The sequence below is a fragment of the Lepisosteus oculatus genome, chromosome 15 (assembly GCF_040954835.1).
Source record: "Lepisosteus oculatus isolate fLepOcu1 chromosome 15, fLepOcu1.hap2, whole genome shotgun sequence".
Taxonomy (NCBI): domain Eukaryota; kingdom Metazoa; phylum Chordata; class Actinopteri; order Semionotiformes; family Lepisosteidae; genus Lepisosteus; species Lepisosteus oculatus.
In genome coordinates this window covers 7,507,012-7,532,233 of record NC_090710.1, presented here as the reverse complement: position 1 = coordinate 7,532,233, position 25,222 = coordinate 7,507,012, and the positions used below count along the sequence as shown (strand labels likewise).

General features: G+C 36.6%; 1 protein-coding gene across 2 annotated transcripts in view; it reads left to right on the top strand.

Moving 5' to 3' along the window:
- gpc6a (glypican 6a) overlaps nucleotides 1-25,222 on the top strand; it is a 338,150-nt gene that overhangs the window by 196,972 nt on the left and 115,956 nt on the right. For both annotated transcript variants that reach the window (XM_006638995.3, XM_015363660.2), the window contains exon 4: nucleotides 2,908-3,073. In XM_006638995.3, coding sequence (XP_006639058.1) covers nucleotides 2,908-3,073 — 166 coding nt within the window. The remainder of the gene's footprint in view (nucleotides 1-2,907; nucleotides 3,074-25,222) is intronic.

Below are 25,222 nucleotides of genomic sequence, written 5' to 3'. Positions count from 1 at the left end.
CGTCTGTCAGCATTTATTTAGTATTCTTGTATTATTGTTTCAATAAGACTGCTCTACCTTTCCTGTAACAGTAAATATGAAAGGAAAAGCTTTTTTACAAGAAGAAAGATTTTTTTTTTACATCAGCACGTTGCATGGTGCCTATGCAACTGCCATGACTCATATTAAGGAAGAAAAGAAAATATGTAAAATAACACCCAGGATAGCTAAGGCAATCCGAGTAGGCAGAAATAATTATTTTTCTTATATCATGAATCAAATAAATGCTTACATGCCAGTGCGGTATGTAGAGTGTCACATACAGGAATTACAGTTTACACAATAGCCTGCTTATGTACTATATTTTATTTAGTTGCAGTGCATTTCAGTTGGAACTAGATTGCTTCCAAATGCGTGAAATAAATGTCCAGTTGTTCCTCTAAAATACACTGTAAAATATACAGTACTATATTTCAACCATTTATATCAATGCAGTCTGGAAAAAAACACCAGTGCTTTCTGTTTTGAACGTTAATCAAAGAACAAATAATGTAAAACTCTAAATCAAGGTTAAAAAATGTAAAAACATTTTTATCCATCTGTAACAAAATAAATGCATCAGAATTAATTTATATCTTGATTCCCATTTCCAGGGATTAAAAACAGCTTTCTGTGTTTATTAACATCCGCCAAGTTAATTGCATAATTTTCATGCAGAACAAGTTTGTTATGCAGTAATCTGAATGGGATAAGCTGTTATTAATTGTCTAGATTTCAGGTCTCTTATTGTACAAAGTAAGATTTTTATAATGAACAAAAAGATAAATAAAACAGTATTGTATTATTTTATTCCATCCTTCTCCACTATCTTGATATTTAAATGAATGCTTTTTTTCTACTTTATTTCCTCTTAGTCTTTGGATTTCTAGCAGCTATTAGAAAAATACAGTAAATGTCTGGACAGGTTTGAGGCACCGCAAGCCAATAAATGTTCACACTGTGATGTACCTAGCCTCTGGATACATGTAGATATTCTGAGAACAAGCAAAAGCAGTGTTCTACTAAGGCTGAAATCATTATTCCCCATTCAACACCAATGCATACATACACTTCAAAAATTGATGCAAAAATGAAGTAAAATGAAAGTGGCAGAGCTGCACTTCTAGGAATGTTTATAGGTTTTACAAGCCTCAAGTACAAGTCTCAAGTTGCAGCCTTTTAGCAAAGTAATTTATCCCAGCATACTTTTAGGACCTGGATTCCTGGCCTAGTCCCCCCAGTTTATCAAAAAAAATTGGTGGTGTCAATCTAAGCATACCTTTCTGAGATGAAACTGCACTTGTGTTGTATTCAAAGTTATCGAAAGGCATTATTTGGTGTTTACTGGCAAATAACATCTGTCAGAACAAGCTTATTTGATTCAATCCCCTAAACATGCCTAAGACAAATCTTGATGTGGTTATCTGCTTTGGATTTGCTGAAATGCACTTGTAAGCACAGAAAATCCATGGTGGAATCAAATGAAACATCGAAAGACCTGGAAATATTTTTAAATTAATAAAAAGCTGGATTTCTAAAGTTGCATTTTCTTTTGAAGTCATGCAATGGCCATGTGTAATTTGCAGTCCTTGATTTAGCAACATTTTCAAGAGAATGAAATTGTTTTCAAAATGTTTATTTCAAAAACAGTACCTGGCAGTTAACTTTTTAGTCCCAGATCACTATCATATCAAAAAGATATGAACACACAAGCCACTATAATCAAGAATATTAAAAATGTAGTTTTTAGTCCCAGAGTGAATATTAAACAACCACTGGATTTTTTCTGTAAAGCAGACAGACATCCCTTTTTTTAGGATTAAAGTGAAATTTAAATTTTCCAGAAGAGTAGGTGCTGTCATTCTAGACTTATGTCTTACAGCCTCCTCTTGATGTCACTACTTTTCTTTAACACCAAAAAATAACAACTTCAGTGCAGTCTTGATAAGAAAATTTAATTACCTTATTCTGCACAAACCTCTTAAAAATCACAGAGAGGCATCTTTATTGAGTCTGTTGTAGCTGGCTGAGATATAAGATCTAATATTCTGCATTATCTTGAATTATGCACCATTTAACAGCTGGCCAGAGCTCAATCAAAGAAACTAGGTGATTTGCAGAATGTCATTTAATGAGTATATGTACATTACCATGTCCAAAGGAACCTTAAGAGTGTTACATAAATGACCAGTTGAACCCCTCCTGAGTCAGAAAGAATGTTACTTTCTGGAATAAAAATTGGGAAATGAAGGGTTAATGTCCCGTGACTATCAGTATTTAATTTTTTTTGCCAAAGATTTATTGTGCAGAAAATATGGCATTCACAGCAGACAACTTCACATTGAGTGATGAGCTCTGAAAACACTGTCACTTGTCACTGTCGCTATAAACTGGAATTCAGCTAAATTGAGTTATTCCTGCTTATGTATTTCAATAAAGCCCACAATATTATACCACAGTGGCTCTGAAATATTTAATCTATTTTGATACAATACACACATCCAAAAAGTTGAAGTTTGAAATACAATAGGGGTGTTTCACCGGTTATCTTATCGCTCACTGATATAGTGTTTTCTAATTTATATGTTTTTTTTTGCTGGGATAGACTCAGGCTCCCTTGCAACCCTGAATTGGATTAAGCATTTAGAAAATGGATGGATGTTTTTTTGTTGTTGTTGTTTTATGTCTGGGTTATATTGCTTGCTGTATATTGTATATTTCTTCTGTAATCAGGTTATTGCATCTTAAAAAGTATTGAACTAATATTTTTTTATAGTGATAGGCGCTATAGTAAATTTGCAAAAATCTATTTATCGTAACAATGTAATCCTCAATGCCTGTAGAATACCTTACTTATTGCAGTATGTCTTCATTTTCTTAATTCCATAGGTGAGCCTAACCCCAGGGTGCATCCGTGCACTCATGAAGATGCTGTACTGCCCATACTGTCGAGGGATGCCTGCAGCAAAGCCATGTGACAACTACTGCCTGAATGTCATGAAAGGATGCCTTGCAAACCAGGCTGATCTTGACCCAGAATGGAATCTCTTCATAGGTAAGAAGTGGATCTCAGTATTTTGGGATTGTCAAACAGAGAAAAAAAACTTCAAACTTTAAGATCTTGCATTTTTTGCCTTGCTTATCAGTGTTGCAGTGCTGACAGGCTTAGTGCACGATACCTGATATACTATACAGTAGGTACAGTACCTACAGTTTGATTCCTCATGCAATGTCCCTGCTTCTGAACAATCTGTATGAATATTGAAACTTTTATTCTTTTTACACTTTATTTCTTGGGAATTTGGGTTTTGTATAAAACATTAAAGCTTTCCAACAGAACATATTAGTAAGCCGCACTTTAGAAGAAGCTGACAAGGCAGCTGTCAGTAATCCTCTAGAGACAACGTCATGTCTCTCCAGAGAGTTCTTAAATGTTTCAGTATGGTAGGGCACCAGTGCACTGAGTGAGATGTTTCAGAATCATGTGACAGATACTGTATGAAAACATGTGCAAGACCTACGAAAAACCAAGGGTTTTCAGTTTTTATATAAAGCTTCCACAATTTATTTTAAGCAGTAATATTCAAAAGTGTAGTTTCTGAAGCTTTTCATAGTTAGAGAAAACAGTACAATTCTTTGTCTCATTGAGACATACTGTAAAACGGAACACACCATAGTATAACCGCATACCTTGATATATTCAAAGTAAGTAAAACAATCTGTGGAAAAATATGAATTTTCATTATTGTTAAACAGTACTGCTATGGTCAAAGCTGCTTGTGATATGTTCTTAGTGTTCTAGTGTTCTGGGGTTTTCAGCAATTTTCATATTAGTATGGCAGTGGGTCGAATTTATATTTCCACTGGTTACCATCGTGAGAGTCATTTGTGAAAAATTGAGTCAGTATAAAGTTCTTGCATTCTCTTGTTTAATGAATTGTTAATTTTTAGATGCTTCCCATCTTTAACCATATATAACAGCCAGAAACTCACTAATTATGTTAAAGGCATTATGAATGTTTGCTTCTTGACACTTGCCAGGACTACTGTACATGATTTGCTAATTTCCCAGATACATGTTTTGCTGCTTTCCTAGTTCATTTAGCAAACATACAGTAAATGAAACTAAATTAGTAAGTATGTAAATCTGTTTAAAATATCTTTTTAAAATATCTTTTCAAAATCAGGGAGAGCACTCCCCCTGCAATCTGAATGCCAGGAAGCCCCTCTGTTCTCTGTTTCTCAGACAGAAAAAAATCAGAAGTAGTGGAACTGCAATTCACTCCCACAATATCTGGACATGGTCACATCCTTCAAAAAAAGTGCTGGCTTCTCAAAATCAGTAAGAGTATGATCAAAATAAAGGGGTGTCAGTGAAACCTAATATAAGTAGTACTTGAGTGTTAAAGTATTTTCCATGAAATAAAATTAAAGTGAATCATTTACAGAACACAGTTTGCTGAATCTATCCAAAAGGCTGTCAAAAGATGGAGATTTTAAAGATACAAATATCTTTATTCCAAATAAAACTAATGATTAGAGATTTCTATAAATTTCTTAATCAATAAGTATACAACAAGACCACAAGACTATACTGTGCAGAGGATACAATGGAAGTTCTGTATCCCCGGGACTGCCATAAGCACATATTGTAGAGCAGAGATATCAAAACAAAAGGGGCACCCAATAAATGAAATGTGGAAAATTAGAATTCCTGCAATGTACACAGGTATAGCGGGAGTTTGGGTCACTTAGTCTCCAGTGTTGGCTTCTTCTAAGGAGACTTGTTCAAAAAACTCCCATCTGGAAAAACAGTGAGCAAAAGTCATGTCAAAGTAAGCAATAGATGAAAAAACCAGGTACAGTATGTGATTTTAAATCAAATTAAGGGGAATTTGAGAAAGGAGCCCTGTGAGAAGAGGCTATCTTAAAGTGTGTGTCAAATGGTCTCTCTCTAGGTAGACTCTTGATTAAAAATATAATTCATCGCTGTCAAGTATACAGTACATGAAACTATACATTCTTTCAGCCAAGAGACTCACATTTTGCACTCTTTTTCTTTTAGTCAAGAAATGTGTTTCATGCCTTATAATTTCTGAGTTTTGAGTTTGGCTGTTCCTTTAGATCATTATCTGTAAATGATTCTGAAAATTCTGAAATTTTACAAGAAACACTGGTAAAGCATTATTCTGCCTTTAATACATTTTCTTTTTTCTGTAATCAGTTTGACACTTAGTTTCTTCTAGCATTTCAGAAAAACAGCACATTACGTTTTAAGTCCTCAGCGTCAATGTTTTTGACATTGGTGTGTTGTAATGTTCTATTTTAAAGTGTGCACGGTCCTACTGGGCTCTAGAATTTTGCACTTCAGTGATGGAGCTTTCTGTGTGATTGTACTTGTTCTGCTGCCTCACTGGTTTCCCTTGTCCCTTGTTGTTTTTGAGAAGTGATGTTATAGTGCTGTACATCTCAGAGCAGTTTTTTTTAGGAAAATACTTTTTAATACTTTAAATTGAATAAACTCTTTTAGGAATGTTTCAATATTTCACAAGAGTTTCACCATAATAGCAGGATTTTAATATATCAAACTAAGTGTATTTTTTTATAAGGGGTAATTAGTGTTTTTTAGAGCTTTGACATTTCCTTTTCATTTCAGCCCTAAATATTTTTAACGAGTCTATGGCCAGACCACAAAGAAGAATTTATTTTCTTTTTGAATAACCATTAACATTTTTGTGGATGAGTTAATGGTCATTAACCTTTTCAGATTAATTTCTTTATATTTTAAATATTTATTGGATGGTTGAATTACTTACAAATATAATTAGATATGAAAATGATTTTATTTTCCTTGATGAGTAAACTCCTCTCTTGAACTAATTTGTAGCTTCTTTTTTCTCATGGTTTTAATGATAATAATAATAGTAATAATAACAATAATAATAATAATTCCTTACACTTAAATAGTGCTTTTCTCATCACACTCAAAGCGCTTTACAGGTAATGGGGACTCACCTCCAACACCACGAATGTGCAGCATCCACCTGAACGACACAACAGTAACAAAAGTGCACCAGTTCACTCAATACACATCAGCTATCAGTGAAGAGGAAAACAGTGATGAAGGGAATTCATAGATGAGGATTATTAGGAGGCCATGATTAGTAAATGCCAAGGGCAATCTGGCCAGGATGCTGGGACCATACCCCTACTCTTTTCAAATAAAAAAGCCCTGGCATCTTTAACAACCAAAGAAAGTCAGGACTTTGGGTTATGTTGTAGGGATGCAAGGAGTCACAGAGCAGTCCATTGAAGGTTTAAGATGAGTTTAATTGTAACACAAATGGCCACTTCTGGAGAACACTGAAGGAGAAACACACAAGGTGTACTCCCCACAGTGCCCCCAATTGCAACAGTTTTACAGAGGGTTTTATAGGCCCAGTCCATTTTATTACCATGAATGGAGGTTAAAGAGTCCACATTCAACTTATGGTCCAGTGGCTATTCTTGATGATGCTGCCCCACCTTTCATCTATTTCTGTGGTATTGCGTACAACAGCAGATGTTTGTTCTAAAATTCTCCCCAAGCCAGGTTAGGAGACCAGGTCAATGACCAAAGACCAGAGACAGATATCTTCAACGTTTCAACCAAAGGACGACACCTTTTTAGAGTGTAGTGTCCCCACTATACTGGGGCATTAGGACTTTAAGACTGGCCCCACTAACACCTCTTCCAACCCCAACCTTAAGTTGTCCCAGGATTTCTCCCATTCAGGTACTGCCCAGGCTCACACCTGGCAGATTCAGTGGGTTTTCAATGATATGCAGTATTTGCTGTTTTTTAGGAAATCATTAATGTGTTGCCTGATTTCAAATATCTCTGGACATTGATCTCATTTTGAATATTGCAACCCTTCTTAATTTGGAAAGGGTGTCCTTAGTACTGTCTTCTCTTTAATTAACATTTATAATTCAGATGTTCTTCTGTTTTAGTTCCTTGTCATGATGTTCCAAAATTATGAATTTTTTGTTTACCCTGAGGTTAAAGATGCGTCTTGTTCTATAATATAGCTTGCAGTTTATTTAGCTATCCCTGAATTTTATTTTTCAACTAATTTAAACATCTGCTCTTTCATAGCATCATTCAAGAATATTTTGTATTTCTGTTCCAACAGAGAGGAGGCTAAATGTTGCATACATTATTAACACTGTCCTAGTTATTTATGAAAATATTTAAATTAAACATGTGGCTTTAATTACTTTTATGGAAGCAAAAATATATGTATTTTTTATACTTTATATTCTATATGATACATACAGTAGTGACATCGTTATATAAAATATAATAACTAGACATTTATTTATGTCTTGTAAATAAAAATAAAATATTGGGATTTTGGATTTTGTTGAAATATTGTACAGTCATTTTGATTAACTGATTATTTGTGAGACTTAATGCAATATGCACAAAATTTCCTCTTTAATGAGGGAGTTCATTGAGTCAGTCACGCCATATTGAAAATCAAGAAATAAAACACACAGAATGGAATCAATATGGGCTGCTTTTCAAGACAACAATTGCTTCAGTGTCATTCATATTTTTGCTGGTGTAAGTAACCTCATGTGGCCTTTCCAGCAATAGAGCCAAATCCTCTTTGTTGCTGAATTATAGTTTCAGTATGTGTAGACTTCCATAATAGATGTCCGTAAGTGTGACACAGACATGCAGAGAATACACTAATTGTTGTTTACAGCAGATCAATCGATCGTGAGATCGAAGATTTTATGGTCTGGGCAGGAGTGTCTAGTTTCTGCAGAACTATGTTTGTAGTGATTGGTGGCATTCTGACTTAATAGTGCTACATTGATGAAGGTCTAGGACTTCACTTACTGCCCATTCTGAAGGTTTAGCTTGACATGACAGCATTCTAGTAGAGCAACACATGCCATTTTATTTGGGTAACAATAATTTTCTTTAAACATAGTTTATGCTGTGAATGACGTAACTGCCAGACTGAATCCTATCTGAACATACAGTACAGGATGAAATTTGTCATCTACAGATTAGAGCCCAGTGAACAGGCATGTGCTTGACTAAAGCACAAAAGAAATGAGTCAATTCCACAAGACAGCATCTGCAACCTGGTGCAAAGCAGATGTCAAGGTTGCTTTGATTCCAACTAAGGCCACATACACTATTAGCCTGTGACATTCACTGTAGTGCCCTGTTGATCATCCTTTGTGATGTCAAATATGCACATGGTACAAAAACATTCTCCTGATAATAACATTGTAAAATTGCTGCAGTTATGAGTGATAACTTTCTTTTCATACTCATTACATAGATGTCAAGAGCATCAACACTTACTCAAAGCCTCTACTATCAGTTTCTATTCTGTCATTATAGCCACTTTCATTGTTATGAGTACAGCTTAAAGTGGGTGTAAAAAATAATGTTGTCATTTAGCAATCTTTAACTTAGTTTTAAAATGAAAATGTGCTCTTTTTAATTAAGTTTCCATTCTATTGACCATGAAGGAAAAAGATGGGAAAGCTCAAACACTGTCTTTTGTGCAGTGCCGAGATGCACTGAGTTTAATCCACCAGGAGATTGTGCCTTTCTTGTATTATATATCCAATTCCTTCTCTGATTCAACACTGTCTGCTGTCTGAATTAAAACCAGCTGCAGTCCTTTCTCATGCACTGCCAGCCTCATAACGAATAGAAAGACTGCATTAACTGATTTTATCTGTGAACTACAGATTTGTAGGCACACACCAAGTGAATATATATTTAGATTATATTTTTATATCTCATATTTATCATAGTTAATGGCCTGTCTGAACTGAAATTTCTAATGGTTGCTGGTTGTGCAATAAATAAGGTGCCCATAGTGCCCATGGTAGCACCTCACATCTAAATATTTTCTGAATAAAGTTTCGGCACAATGCACAGGAATGTATTTGAAATAAACTACATTCATGTCATTTTTTAAAACTGCTTTATCCAGTACAGTGTGCTGGGGGAACTGGAGTCTAACCCAAAAAGCAAAGGACACAATGTGGGATTTCAGTCCATCACAATGCATACACAGACACAAACATGTTCACACTCACATCAATACCAATTACCTAACAGTATATCTTTGTACTGTGGGAGGAAACTAGAGTACCTGGCCAAAACCCCACATGAAACATAGGAAGGACATACAAAAAGGCCCCCAGTGCTGCTAGGCAACAATGCAAACCACTGTGCCACAATGCCACCCAAATCATGCAATCAGCTGCAGTGGTCTACAAATGTATTTATACACCTGATGTAATACAAAAAAAAACCTTCACATCACACAAAGATTTATAGATAGAATAATGTTTCTTGTTTAATAACATTTTAAGAATGTTATATTGTACTGTAAATGTAATTGCATTGTACAGAGAAAAGTCATAAATGGCATAAATAATTAATCTTTGTCCAGAACACATGAGGATCATATTTATTCATACCATTTAGTTCTTATTTTTGTAAATCATCCTCTGGCAGAGATTAGAAGCTAGAAACCTCCTTTAGTAGGTTGTTTAGATGTACAAATATTCAGTTGGATTGAAGTCTGGCAGTTAAGGTTACCAGTCATGAACATTTATTTTGCACTGTATGCAGTTAGACACTCGATTTGTATCGTTGTCGTGCTAGAATATCAATTTCAACCATACTTGAGCTTCTTGGCAAAAATAACCATGTGTCTGGCCAAAATGTCCTGGTATTAGTTCATGATTTTCCCTTTCTTGACAATAACTCCAGGACAAATGGAGAAAAAACAACACCAAAACATTCTAGACTCCACACAATATTTCAAGATGGGCATGAGAGTTTTCTTAACATGACCTTTACCCTTCTGATGCAAAATATATCACTGATGAACATGTAGAAAAAGCTAAATTTATACTTCAGTTTACCATAATACATTGTTTCAGATGTTTGGCAAGTTTGAGTAACTTTTTTGTATGCCGTATTCCTTTTAACCCAGCTGTGAAATCCACAGTCACGCAGGCATCTTTGAATATTGTCATTAGATTTACAGTTGCCTCCTAAAAACTCACAGTAGCAAAATACTTTTGTATTCACTTCTTGGCAAGGTGGCAACTACACCTGTAGCCTTAAAATGACTTAATAATGGACACTAAAGAGTAATATGGATGATTCAGCTTCATAGCCATCCCCTAACCTTTGGAAATCCATGACCTTGCCTGCCATGTTTGAAGAGCTCTCTGACCTTAAAACCACAATGATTCATGCTGCTTCTGCTTTTTTTTACATTTTACATCAATTTATACCCCAGGAAAATAGGAAACTATCAGAGGGCCTCTACAGAGCTCCAGAGGCTTCCAATGCACTTCCAAAGAGCAGCATATTACTCAGATTTATTTTTGTTAAATTGTAATTGTCACGCCCTCTGCAGCCAGAGGGCGCTCCTTCTCTGTCCTGTCCCTAGTTTCCGGTCTGCTGTCCTTCCTGTCCCTCTCTTTCCCTTGGGCTATATATTTCTGGGTCTTGCACTCTGTCCTCGCTCAGCATTGATGTTCGGATGTCCTGAGACCCGCCTAGCACCAGGGCGCCCCACGTCCGCTCCCTGAGGGCATAGGTTTCTATACGGCATTCCTGAACTCTTTGCACTAATGAGCCCGGGCCTTTTTCCCGTCTCGCCGCTACGCATATGGGTCTTTTTCCGCTCTCCTGCTCCCCACGGTTAGTCCCTTTGGACGTCCGTGACAGTAATGTATTTAAAGGAATATTTAGCAGAGTGAGTACAGGTACTGTAACTTTCTTGTTTTCTGGAATTCAGTTGTTTGACCAGTGTGACTTTATAATGTTAAAATTTGTAAGTACGATGCTTTTAAATTAATACAAATCCATCAATCCTTCTGATATATGAGTTTTTTGTGTCTATTTAATTGGGAATAGGAATAAATCTTGAGGGCATTGTATATCAGGGAAATACTTTGGCTACTCGTGTCAGTAAAATCCCAGGAAGCAATATTTTTAGATGAGTTTGTTGGTGAAAACTAAAGATGCTCATCATATAAAATGTGGACAGATGTACAGTACTTTTGTAAATATGTCATTTTAAGCAAAAGAAAAAAAAACATTTGTGCTCGCACTTTGCACTTCAAAAATATTCTGAAGTGCAACATGGCTGATAACAAGACTGTTGTCATAACATTATAATATAACCATTTGGGTGCTCCTACTCTTGACAGCTGGTAGTGTTATTTTTACACCTGTTTTTGAAAACTGTTGAATTAAATGAAGCTACCATTTAAAAGCAAAAAACAATTCCCGACTCTAGCTTGTTTTGCTATTGCCTTTGCAATTGTACAAGTTAATGACAACACCGTTCCTACTGTCTTGAAATACTGACAGTAACAAGTGTAGGCAAATTACTTCATTGTTTGGGGCCTAGTGGAGTAGGAGAGTAATGAATGTGATAGCAAAAGTAAAACACAAACAAATATTTATTTACATATATTACCCAACACAATCACACATCATTTGCCACTGTTACTTACAATTTTTTACAATTACTGTGAGTACCTGAGTCCTCCTTTTTACAGAACCACTAATCAGATGCTAAATCTGCTCATGAGCCACAAATGCCTTAAAGGAAAAAGAACAAGCAATTTTTTATAAAAAAAATACTCCCTAAATTAATGCGTAACATGAGTGGAACCTTTCACCATTTACCAAATAATGCATCAAAATAACTGTGATTACTTTTGCTAGGTGGATAACAGGAAGAAGGAATTAAATGTTCCTTTATTCATAAAACAGCAATCCCTTCCCTAAATCCCAATTCATCAGTACTCTGATTACCTAGAAAATCCCTGTAGTCTGGTCTGCCCAATTAATTGAGGAATCCATTCATGATGTGCCTGTAGTTGCTTTGGTTGGAGGATTAAGATGAGAGTTATCGCTATTATCTTTAAAACTGTGTTTTTACTGTACCGTCTTTTAACTGACCTCTCAAGAATTGCCTGGTCACTTTTTAAATTTGCTTGCTGATTATGGATGGCTCAAATAAACAAAACTGCAAAAACTATGAAAGAGAAAAAAATTGACTCATCTCTCATTCTAGTATTAGTATTGGATTTGTGTTCACTTAACCTCATAGAAAAATATATTTTCTATATTCGATATGTTGATTTTTTTCTCTGATCTGATTCCTCAAAACATTTAAATGTATAATTGATAAATATTTATAATAATATTTAATACATACAGTTTTTAGACTTACAGTAAACGCATATGAGTTTCCAAAAATGAAGGAACTGTACTTGATAAGCAAGATTTCCAAAATATCATTGCCCTAGTTTTACTATCTCCTATACTTTTTTGTGCTACAGTAACTCACATTTAACATAAAAATATGGATAATATGCTTAGCTTTCAGATTAGCTGCCTTCAAACCTATAATGCTCTCGAATCATGTTAACATTATGTTAACTATTACAAACAACTTTTGACAACTGCTGTCCCACTCACGCTGGTAATACTGAGCACTTCACATCAAATTAAAAGTCATGCAGAAAATGTGTAAAGAAGATTCTGCACTTTATCATCTATAAACCAGAAATACAGTGGATAGTATCAGCTAAGTTAGTGCTGCATGTATTGTCTAAAACATCCTTAAATGTTTGATTAATCATTTAAACCTTGTATACAACATAAAACTAACTTTCATGTGTGTGTATGGGTATGGAAATAACCTCTAATCTATTATCAGAATTTTTTTAAGTTGAATTTGTATATATTATTTGTCAAATGAAGTTAGTCTTATCTACTATTGAGACTCAGTGAGGACTAGTTGAAGCTGAAATATGTCTAAATGATTTAACTTCTTAACATATAACAACTTAAGGGTTGTTTACTTACTTTTTCACCATATTAACAGGATATGATAGACAGAGGAGCTTCTAGCAGCAAACAATCATAACAATAATACAAAATTTCTATGATCACATATGATCTATGATTTTTTGTGATGCAGTAGATGTTATTTTATTTATAACTTTATAACTTAGATATTTCATAAGTATATTTCATTTTAAGCTACAGTACAATGTTGAATACTGGTATTATTGATGGGACAATCACCCTAAAATAGACTGTCATAATCTCAGGTTGGTTGAATCATCCTTAGAGAAAATTGTGAGCTCTATCATTGTCCCTTATTCAATATTTCATATATAGTAGAATTGGGTACTATGAAGTACTATTCCCAAATGCCTACACTGGTCCTGTTAAATGGATTTGATAGATTCTGTTGTTGTTTCTGGGTACGCAGGCATGTGATATATAGTTTAAAAGTAGTTTAGAGAAAAACTATTAAAATAATACAAGCAGAAGTACAGCCACTGAAACATTAATCTTGAAAATCTAAAATACAGACACAGGTCATTCATTATTAAGATAAGGACAAAAAAATGAGTTGTGCTTCATAGGCAGGAGACAACAATTATGCCATGCAGAATGCATGTGGCTCATATAGTGTATTGAAACTTTAAATATTAAAAAACTCCCACAGCTGCTGGTTTTCTGTGACTAATTGCTCTGTCACAATGAAAGGCATTTCAAGGTATGCAGTCAGCATTTGTTGTGGGAGAAACTAAGCTTGTAGAGTCTTTTTTGACAACATAAACTACTTCCCCAGCTTAAAGCATAACATGAATTTAAGTGGCTGTCTTTCAAAAGCTTTGTCTTCGAGTCATTTGAGGTTTTTTCTTTCTCCCAACAACACTACTTAAAATACTGTACCTTCTACTTTGTGTATATGGTTTGATCTAGAAAAATACTTAAAGAAAAGGCCTAACAGGCCAACTTTCCAATATTTTGCAGAGCAGGATTCTCTCAACTTTATTGCAGTAACATTAATAATTGCATGCTATAGTTTAACAATCAGAAGTATAATTTTCTGTTCTTGTGTCCTAAATTGTTTCTTTGCATTTTCTTCAATCTTTTACTATTTCAACAAAGTGTCTGTAAAATGTGCTACAGGCACAACAAGAGATTTGGAATGCATAGCTTTATTCACAGATTACATTATCAGTAGTTTTAGCATCAATTAGAATTTATTTGAATTTAGTAATAAAAACAAACCTATTAGCTGTCAATAGAAGAACTGTAGAATTCAGGTTTTGGAATTCTGTTTCTGTTTCTTGTATTTTACATTGTGTTCAGTGCAATGGAAGCCATCAGCACCGATGAAAATTTTGCATCTTTTCCTGTTTCATTTAACGAAGTTCCTTTCATTAAATTTAAAATGATTTGGAAAAATAAAGTTACTAAAGCGTTGACTTCCTACAAGCATATTAATTTATTGGGTAATTGGGTGGCTTGTAAATCTGCACTGAAATAAGACTTGGATTCACAGTGAGAGCTGACATCATGCTTTTTGTGAAGATATAAATCTTAATTCTCATAGCAACTGCTGAAACCAGCAACAGATGCTTGCTCTACCAAGCAAAACAAGTGTTATCAGAGAGTTTAAAGCCTAATTTAAAAAAGGATACAGAAATCAACCTTCCCAGCTGCGTGCTTGTTGTTTTTTACCAATTAAATCTCCCTGTACCCCACAATTCACTGTAGTAAAAGCCATCATCAATATCTTATGTGAAACACAGCAAATCTTGAACAAAGTCTGTGGATTTTTCTTATTCTTATAATTTGCCCTTCGTTTGTCTTTGTCTTGGATATTTCATTCTCTTTATGTTATGACCAAAAACAGAGAAGTCATTGTAATTCACTGCACATCATGAGAAATTCTCTGAAGCCTTTTCAAGATATTGCAAAATATGTCTGAACGTTCAAAGTATAAGTTAGCAATGTACAGTATGAACAAAAATGTGAGGCCAAGGAAATAATGATGATAATTTAGGAAAAGCAATTTTAAAAAGGGGGATCTGGACAAGAATGTTGATAACAGTGATACATTTTGTATTTTGCTTTACTTCAGAGGATTATATGTTCCGCCATTTCCCAAGGGACTTTATTGTCATTAGTTTATTTAAAAAAACACATTATTTGTACTATAGCCCAGTGAGGAGGCAGTACCTTAGGTTCAGCAGTTCCTTTTGCCTTGGGCTGTGAGTGAACAGGGAGAGCCATTAAAATATCACTGCAATATTTCACATAAAATATGAACTACACACTGAAAGAATACCGTTAGATGTGGTGAATTTCAAGGTCCAATGTCAAGTACTTAAATAAGCAGGCTTTGCATCATAATTCAGAGGCTTAGAGAAATGGTTACATGACAAGAGAGTGAAAACTTCCCACAGCTACAATGTACAATATCTCCAGTGGTATGATCAATTGTTTTCAGGTTCCAATCATTTTAATAGGTCATCTCCTTTGTGAGTGTAGGGCTCCTTGGAGCTGTTATTGCAGTCTGCTCCTGAGTGTATTTCACTTAATTTGTGCTTTAACTTCCTTCCTAGTTCTTAAGATGGAAGGAAATGCTTACATTTCTCTACATAAAAAAGTAACAACTAAGTATTACTAATTCAAACAAGTGCAGCAGAAATAGTAGTAGTTCAGGTGAATGATATATGCAAGTTAGTTGATTCACAGGTCAAAAATACTATTTTATGTATTGCAGCTTGGTCCAACTTTTGCACAAACTGTGTGAATATATACTGTACAGTATGTACAGTACGGTCTTGACATTTGTGAGGGTTCAGTGCTGGGAACTGTTGCAAGTAGCCATATTCACATATAAACAAGTCCACACCTATACCACAGCATAATGTACTACAATATACAGTATATTATATGCTTACATTTCTCTACATAAAAAAGTAACAACTAAGTATTACTAATTCAAACAAGTGCAGCAGAAATAGTAGTAGTTCAGGTGAATGATATATGCAAGTTAGTTGATTCACAGGTCAAAAATACTATTTTATGTATTGCAGCTTGGTCCAACTTTTGCACAAACTGTGTGAATATATACTGTACAGTATGTACAGTACGGTCTTGACATTTGTGAGGGTTCAGTGCTGGGAACTGTTGCAAGTAGCCATATTCACATATAAACAAGTCCACACCTATACCACAGCATAATGTACTACAATATACAGTATATTATATATGGTTAAAACACATAAATAGCCCTCCCTTATATGATAGTTAAAGTATTAATGGCTTTAAGCTAGTTTAAATAACATTGATCAACTAAAAGAAACAATAGCAATCAGAAACTAATAGTAACCACCTATTATAAACACATATCTCTCCTCTGTGTCCAACCTAATTTTCTGCCTCTGTGATTAGTATGCCCCACTGTAGTGAATAGGGTAATAAAACTGTCAGAGAGCCTGTTAAGTTGTCTCCAGCCTGCCAACATAGAACTGAGAGTATTTCTTACAATATAAAAACAAGACCACGACGAGTCGCAAATGCTGGGAAGTGGGTGTAATGACATACAGAAAAGCAACTCCGATAAATTGTAATACTGTACTGATAGTTATTAATATAGTGGTATCCCAGATTTCTGTACAACACTATTACAACAGGACAGGAAATGTTAAAAGTTACAGTAGGTGAATACTTAAATAAATGACTAGCAGAAGCTAGCTGTTCATTAAAAGCTTCATTATTGAAAAATTAATTAACATTACAGTGGGTACTTGGGCAAGTGGTAAAGAGATGCTTACTCACTAGTTAAATTTCGATCCTAGTTTGCAGGGCAGCTAATTTAAAAGGTGAGGTTAAAACCTTCGGCTCGGTTTCATCATGATCTGCTCTTCTTCCATACAGGACCCCATCAGCCAGACTGAATCACAAATAAGTGAATCTGCGAATGTTAAATGCTAAATTTGCAAATGTTGAGACCCTACTATATTATGATACATCAGATGCAATCAGATGATTGATGACATTATGATTTTAGGAATGCTGCGAAGTCCAACTTCAGGTTAAATTTTTCTCTCTGGATATAATATTTGACAAATCACATGACCATCTGAATACAGTATGTTGTACTTTGCCATGTTTGTAGCTTATTGTTGCATTCCACACTCTACACTTTTAGATTTCTGGGCTATTATAAAAAATATAAAAATAACTTTGAAGTTAACAATCGCCCAAATAAAAGTCAGCAATGGAAAACCCAGCTTTCTTTGCAATTGCCAAAGCTCTCAGTATTGTTCAATTGACCAGTGGTGCACCTTCATTCCAAAAAAACCCTTGAGATGATCTGTCAGTTCTCATGATACTCTACAGTATATGTAGTACTTTCTTTTATAAACTAATTAATGTGTGAATTTGACTTAAAGGCATATTAACAATATATTCCAGTTTGTTCACAAGAATCTCAGTTTGAAACTGAAAGCATGAAAATGTTAATAATCACATATAGTCTTTGGGGACCCCCAGTAATTATAAGATGAAAAAAAATATTTGGATCTTATCTGATCAAGGAGTAACTAGCTCCTCTACTAATCTGTATATCTAGTGATTTCAATTTGAGATAACACCTTCCTAGACCTCCCCTAGGATTCCTGTGTTTTACTACAATTCCCTTTTATATCAGACTTTGGAATCATTTAGTAATTACTGTATGAATATTTGACATTACCAGCAATGTGCTTCAAGATTCTGGTCTGAAGCACAGAGATGAGCTAGGAAGAGTTTGGAACAAAATTATTTAGACAAATAAGTGAAGATGAAGATAAACCTTTACCAAAGGGAAGGAATGGTTAAGGAGTGAGGAAAGATTAAAACTGCAAAAGCTCCAAAGAACACCACCCTCATCAGTGAAGCATGGTTGAGGTAACATCATGCATGACTGCATCTGGAACTGACTCACTCATCTTTATTGATAATGCAAAAAACAGCAACAGAATAAATTCTGACATTCACAGGAACATTTTTCTGCAAAGGTTTTGTTCACAACCTGTGTTACACACTTCGGGTATAAGTTTGTTCACACCATTTGCTTACACCCAAAGAAGGCTTCACAGCCGAAACGTTGTGTTTTCTTTCTTCTCTTTTAACCATGGAATAAACCTATTACTTGTCCCTTTGCAGCCTACACATGCTGACGCAGCTACCTACCTGAATATCTTTTCTGTTCAAGTAGATGTGAATTCTTCCTTGGGCAGTGTTTCACCATTTAGCGTGACAGTGACCTAAAACATATGTCAGTGGAACAAAGTAGTTCATCGATCTCCAGATTTCAATCCAAATTAATGTTATTTGTACTCTAGCTCATGTTGAAGAAAATTACTAGTAATATTGAATGAAATAACTTACCAAAAATAAAACATACTGTATATTATATAATACTTATCAATCGTGTTAGTGTTATGATCACAAATACAAATTGCTTGAAAGTAAAACAAAAATAACATTTTTGACTTTGCTGTTCTCATACTTTTAGAAGATACTGCTCATTGTTAGATTTCAGGATGTACCAAACTTATTAACAAATCAGCAGAATTAATTCTCTGAGCATCATTAAAATGCTACTGAAAATGTTTGTGTGGTATTATGGGATATTTGCTTCTGCAACTGACAATTTGAATTATTGATATATCAACTTACAGTTGTGCTTATGACATTCCTCAAAAATCAGTGGTGCGCAGATGTAGCTTGTGGAAGGTTATGGCTCTGTTTCCTTTAGATCCTTAATTATTTAACAAAACTTAGCAAGTTGTAGGAATGTTTAATAATTTAGCATTTGCTTGGCTCAATGTCCGTAAATATACACAAATTAAAGCAATCTAGGGCTGCTGTGCTTTACCCTTCATGAAATGCTGCATTTTTTTAACTACTGGCTGAAATAAAAATCTGAAATTAAATCACATACCAAAAAACAATCAAGTTAAAATCAGATTATACAGCTTTGGAAAAGGGAAAACATATACTTATATTGTGTAAATACTGGATGCATACTATGTGTAAAAATGTGTACAACTACAAAGAGTGTGAAATCTTTTGTCAACTGTGTTTACTGTGTTCCTACAATAAGCAAAGAACATTCCAGGATTTTAGATTAAATCTGGAAATCAAGCTTGTATCCTTATCAAATCTGTAATAGACGAAAAAGCAGATAGTGCCTGGAATACCATTAAAGGAGGCATTTGGTCAGACTTCTGATCTTGCTGGGGTTTAGATTGAGCTGCCAAAGAGATCTTTTTTTTATTTTAATCATTTTATTTTGATGAACAATCGATAAAGACAATGATAAATGTGAATCTTTTGTGAAGATATTACAGAATTACTCTGGAGTACAGTAAACACTTTGCAAGACCCAAGCCAACTACTGTATGCCCAAAATATCTGAAATTGGGGAGACTTCAGCAGTCTTCACAGAACAGATGTAGCATTTTGTGCCAGCCTGTAGCATACACAAGTGTTTCATCACCTCATGAGAGGCATTTAAACTAGAATAGCCCAACATTCTGTGAGATTTTGACCTAATTTTATGACTTGTATTGCATAAAATGATATATTAATACAGTATATGAATGGATAATGTTCCGTAAGGTTTTTTTATTTACAATTTCATTGAGAAAACTAATATTCATATATAATTTAAGCAATAAAACAAATTCACGGGGAATGACGGCAGCCGAAAGCTTGGGAGAAATTAGAATCATTTATTGAATGTGGAGATTTGGCGTAACCCGCTTGGCTGAGGGCCGACCTCCCGGCCGTTGGACGGGGAGGATAGGACCCCCATGCGACCAATGGGGTAGCTGCAAAGGTGGAGAGGGAGTGGAGGAGGGATGCAGAAAACGAACGAGGAAGAGGAGAGTGTGAAGTTTGATATATATGGAGACTGGTTGCTTACGTCAAGATTAGTGAGAATTGCGGCAGTTGTGTCGAATGAGCTCGGCTGCTTTCATTCCTCCCGAACTTTCATTAAAAACTCAATTTCACGATGAATGACGGCAGCCGAAAGCTTGGGAGAAATTAGAATAATTTATTGAGATGTGGAGATTTGGCGTAACCCGCTTGGCTGAGGGCCGACCTCCCGGCCGTTGGACGGGGAGGATGGGACCCCCCAAAAGAACCAAGCGGGACCCCCAGTCACCAGTGCAGAAACAAAACAAAACAAAAACCAAGTTATTATTAAACTAATTCAGCCGAGGAGAGAAAGTACCTGCTTGAGGGTACTGGGGTTAGTTTTGATGTATGCATGATAAGCCTCGGTGGACCAACGGCCAAGTTGCTTGATGAGATACTCGGGTATGCCTTGGCGAGCGGCAGAGGATGTGGCCCCTGCTCTGAAGGAGTGCCCAGAGAATTGTTCAGGGGGGTATCCGGCGGTTAGAAGGATGTCGTAGAGGTGAGAGAGGAACCAGTTGCGGGTCACGATATGGCCCTTCTCGTTTACGAACAGAGGGTCAGTAGGCAAAGCTCCGGCAGCGGTGTGAAGATGTGCGTAATGGGATAGAGGCTCGTATGGGCTAACGAAGGAACAGAGTTTGAAATAATAGATGAGAGTGCCAGACCCGAGTTGGCTGGTTTTGCTTTTCTTGAGATAGAAGGTCAGTGTATCGGAAGATAGGATGGAGATGTCGGATAAGCAGGGTTGAGAAGAGGGATCGAAGGATGTGGAAGCAGCGGTAATTTCAGAGCATCTTAGGAAGCCGAAGAAGGCTAACAAGAATAAAGATTCGAGAGTGCGGTCGACCCAGGGTGAGTGGTAACCCGACCTGAGAATGTAGATGCAGGATTCGAGGATGTCCGAAATAAGTGGTGCGCGTTGGTTCGGAAGTGGTTTTTCAAGCCGCTGAAAGCCTTTAAGCAGGAGACTAATTTGAGGGTGGATAAGGGAGGGACAGGTCGTGCCGAAAAGGAGTTTATGAAAGAAGTGGATGCCACACAGGTATACTCTGGTGGTGGATGCTCGTACCTTGAGTTTCTACAATAGCAAACGAAGGATGATACAGTGAGAATATCGAAAGAAGGGAATTTTATGTTCGTGTAGAGGTGAAAGGATTGGAAGCCCTTCCAGGCAGTCCAGTAAGAGTTGTGAGTTTGAGGGGCAATCCCTAAGAGGATAGTTTGCTGGGCCAGCTGGACGTAGTGATGGAAAGGATGATTCAGAGGAACGTGAGTTCCGAATAGGGAGGTACTGTGCATGGGTTCGGTCTTGCATCTGGTGCCAAGTTCCTGAATTTCTGAAATTGAAAGCAAGAGAGAGAGTCAGCTATCTCATTAAGGTGACCTGGAATGTGAGCAGCTACGAGGACGAATTGATGTGTGAGGGAAATCCATTTAAGGCAGCGGAGAAATGTCATGATAGATCGAGATGAAGACCTTCCTTTGTTGATTATATGGACTACTGCATAGTTGTCCGAATGGATAAGAACGGATTTTTGTTTCCAATTGTGGCCCCAAAGAGAAGCTGCAACGACAATTGGAAATATTTCGAACAGGGCCGATGACTGGTCGGCGAGAGGGATCGAAGAGAGTTCAGGAGGCCAAGGGGCCGCAAACCACTGGCCTTTGTAATAGCCTCCGAAACCGACTGAGGGGGCTGCGTCTGTAAAAAGCTGGATATCCTCGGCATCGGAGAGGAGGTCATCGTAGAAGAGAGATATGCCATTCCAGTTGGCCAAGAAAAGCTGCCAGAGCCTGAGCTCGGATTTGCAGTCGGCTGAAAGGCTTATGTGGTGGTAAGAAGAGGACACGGAAGAGGCGAGGTTGAGAAGGTAGGAGATGAATGACCGTCCTTGGGGAATGATATGCATGGCGTAATTGAGGTGGCCGAGCAGAGAGAGAAGTTCCCTCTTTGTGCAAGATTTGGCAGAAGAATAGGTAGAGATATACGTCTGGATCCTGTCGATCTTGTCGCGAGGCAGGGAGGCAGAGAAATTGATGGAATTGAGGGTGATCCCGAGGAATTGGATTATATGAGAGGGACCGGTTGTTTTGTCTGTGGCGAGAGGTACCCCTAGTTTCCCGAAAACGGAAGTAAGTGTGGAAGAGGCTCTTGCGGGTGGGGCGTGAGGAAAATCTATGGTAAGGAAATCACCGAGAAGGTGGACGAGAAAAGGAAGCCTATAGTTATTTAAGAGTAAGTAATAGGTTTATTCCATGCTGAAAAAAAGAAGAAAGAGAACACAACGTTTCGGCCGTGGAGCCTTCTTCAGGTGTGAGCATTTAAGAGTTGTTTATTTAAGAGTATCCAGCAGAGAGCTTCGGCTAAGGTATCGAAAATGTTTGGGCTACTCCTGCATCCGAAAGTAAGGCGGACTGCGAAGAAGAACTTGTTCCGCCAATGAACTCCAAAGAGGTGCCAGAAGTCTGGATCGAGAGGCATAACTTTAAAGCCACTGGAGATATCGGCCTTAGTGAGCCAGGCGCCCGGACCTGTGATTTTGATGAGAGAAATGGCATGGTCTATTGTGGCGTAGTGGAGGGAGAAGTCTGAACTGGGAATAAGGCTATTGAGACTTGGCACGCGGAAGTCATGGGGGGCTGACAAGTCAATTGTAGGGCGTTTTTTACCGGAATACTTACAGACCGCTATACCGATGGGATTGATGTGGTATACGGGGAATGGGGGAGAGTCGAGTGGGCCGATCATGAAACCATTCTCGACTTCAGATGCTAACAAGGAATCAACAGACTGGGGATCGGCGGTGGCAGATTGCAAATTTTTGCAAAAGACGGGGGAAGAAGGAAGTGTGCACAGGCCTGGTGAGAATCCGAAGGAAAAGCCGTCGAGTAAGATGTGGGTGAAAGAGGGGTCGGGGTGACGGAGCAGTTCGGAAGCAAGAGCGGGGATATCGATTGGGGTAGACAAAAAGGCCAGTAGTCATTTGGGAATGCTGAAGGTGGAGCGAGCATGGAAAGGCCGGCGGGGGCAGGCGGAGCGAGCGTGAGCTTCGCTGCAGAAACTGCAAATGTGGAGGAAGCGACAAAGGGAAGAGGTGCATGTCGAGGAATTGAAGTTGTTGCAAATTTGTTGACCTCCGATCATCACGATGGGGCGACCGCGAACGTCTCTGGACCGGGAAGGTTTGAAGAAGACCTGGCGGGAGAATTGATGCTGAGGGGGAGAAGGGGCAGTGTCGGGGTTGGGCTTGTGGACTGTATTTGGACAAAGATTTGATGGATGTGTCCAAGAGGAACAGAAGTCGCAGGAAAGAGCTCTGATGCCGGCAAAAGTGCGGCAGTAAAGCTCAATGTCGAGGGCTCCCCAGTAGGTGCGCTGGTTCCATTGGTGTAGGCGGGCAGCGGCCTTGGCCGAGAACTGCTTGTGGTAGTCGTAGAACAGGGAGACGGAGGTGAGGGGAGCGGGGGGGGGAGGACTGGACTGGACTGGACTGGACTTGACGAGAGGGGTTGGAGAGTCTCCTGTGCTGCAGAAAAGGTCTTCATCGGAGCAGCGAATTTGCAGATCCATGAGAAGGGAGCACGGATTCGAGCTAGGCGAAAACAAACCATGCAGAAAACGAATGAGGAAGAGGAGAGGGTGAAGTTTGATATATATGGAGACCGGTTGCTTACGTCAGGATTAGTGAGAATTGCGGCAGCTGTGTCGAATGAGCTCGGCTGCTTTCATTCCTCCCGAACTTTCATTAAAAACTCCATTAAATACTATTTAAAAATTGTGAATAAAAAATTGTGAAATAAAATGTTTTTTTAATTAATTTAATTCATTATACTGTATGGTATACATCCAGATTAAATACAAACTGATTATTCACCATGAGCTTCCTATATGGCAAAGTCATAACTAGCCATAACTGTGTTATTGACTTAGTTTCATGCTTATATTTGAAACACTGTCTTTATTTAAAAATGCGTTTTGGTTATATATTTTGTTCAGAAATTGTAAGCAAAGCACTACAGTGTTGATTCTGCATGTTTTAATTGCTTCAAGCTATGTGTTTATAATAGGACAATGTATTATGTAATGGATGATCTAATTGCATTGGCTACATTTTGTCTAACCATTACTGTTATATATGCTATGAAAGTAATAATTCCAATTAGTGTAATCAAAAAGCTTTGAAAATAAAGTTTACATAATTAAGTGATAAGATTGAGAACCTCAACATGAAATTACATTTCCAGCAAACAATTCATATATAAAACTAACACCTTTATGGCTTAATTATTAACATTTATGAAGGTTCATTCAATTAGAACAATTCATAATAAAATGAACTAGTAAGCAGTCCATCATCAATAAGTGACTGTAGTAATGGTGGTAATAAAAAGAAAATATTCTCAAAGACTTTGGGGGCTGTCTCTTGTTCTCTGGTTATTCTTTCATAAGGTTATAACTAATTTAAAGCAAATTAATCAACACAGAATACAATTAGCTCTTTATTAGATTCTGTCAGGGATGTATATTTGAGGGCTTAGCAAAGGTATATTTATTGAGCTGGATAACTGGTGCCATTACAAAACTTTCTCCATGATTAATGTTTTTGTTCTTGCAGTTTCAAAAAGAATATGCAATGCCACAATTTCATACAGTACTTTTACAGTATTTCAGTTATTATAGAAAAGATCACATTGAAACATTATACTCTGTTTTGAGTGAAAGGAAAGAGCTTTAACAAAAAATAGCTGTTAATTCTTTTATAAATTGTCACACTAAATTTAAGAATGAACATGCTTAAAATTATGCTTTAATATCTACAATTTATATATATACTAGTTTTTGCTACAACTAAAAGTAATGTATGCAGGTACAATAAGTCATAGACTACCAGTATCAAGATTTCCTCACCATAAGCCTTTGCAGTCTGTAATTAAACGATATTGCATTTGACCTGGTTATAAAAGACCCTGAATGCCATCTAAAATACTAGATTATTAACTTATCTGTTGTTGTTTTTTTATTTTAATTTGCCCCACAATAATCATACCGTACTATACATGTCTATACAGTATGTCTAAATTAGTTATTCATATTCTACTCATATATGTATTTAAATATCAAACATCCTACTAAATGTCAATTAGTATTCAACATTTACTGTAAGGACTAATCATCCAATATTGCATTTATTATTGATTCAATATTTACTAAGCATGATCCCTATTTTTTTATATAAGTGTTTTATATATGTGTGTTCAAGTGTGTATTATGTGTGATATTATTTTTGTTTCACACTGGATTCGATTTTTTTATAATATATTGTTTAATTTACCCACCAGAGTCACAGTTTC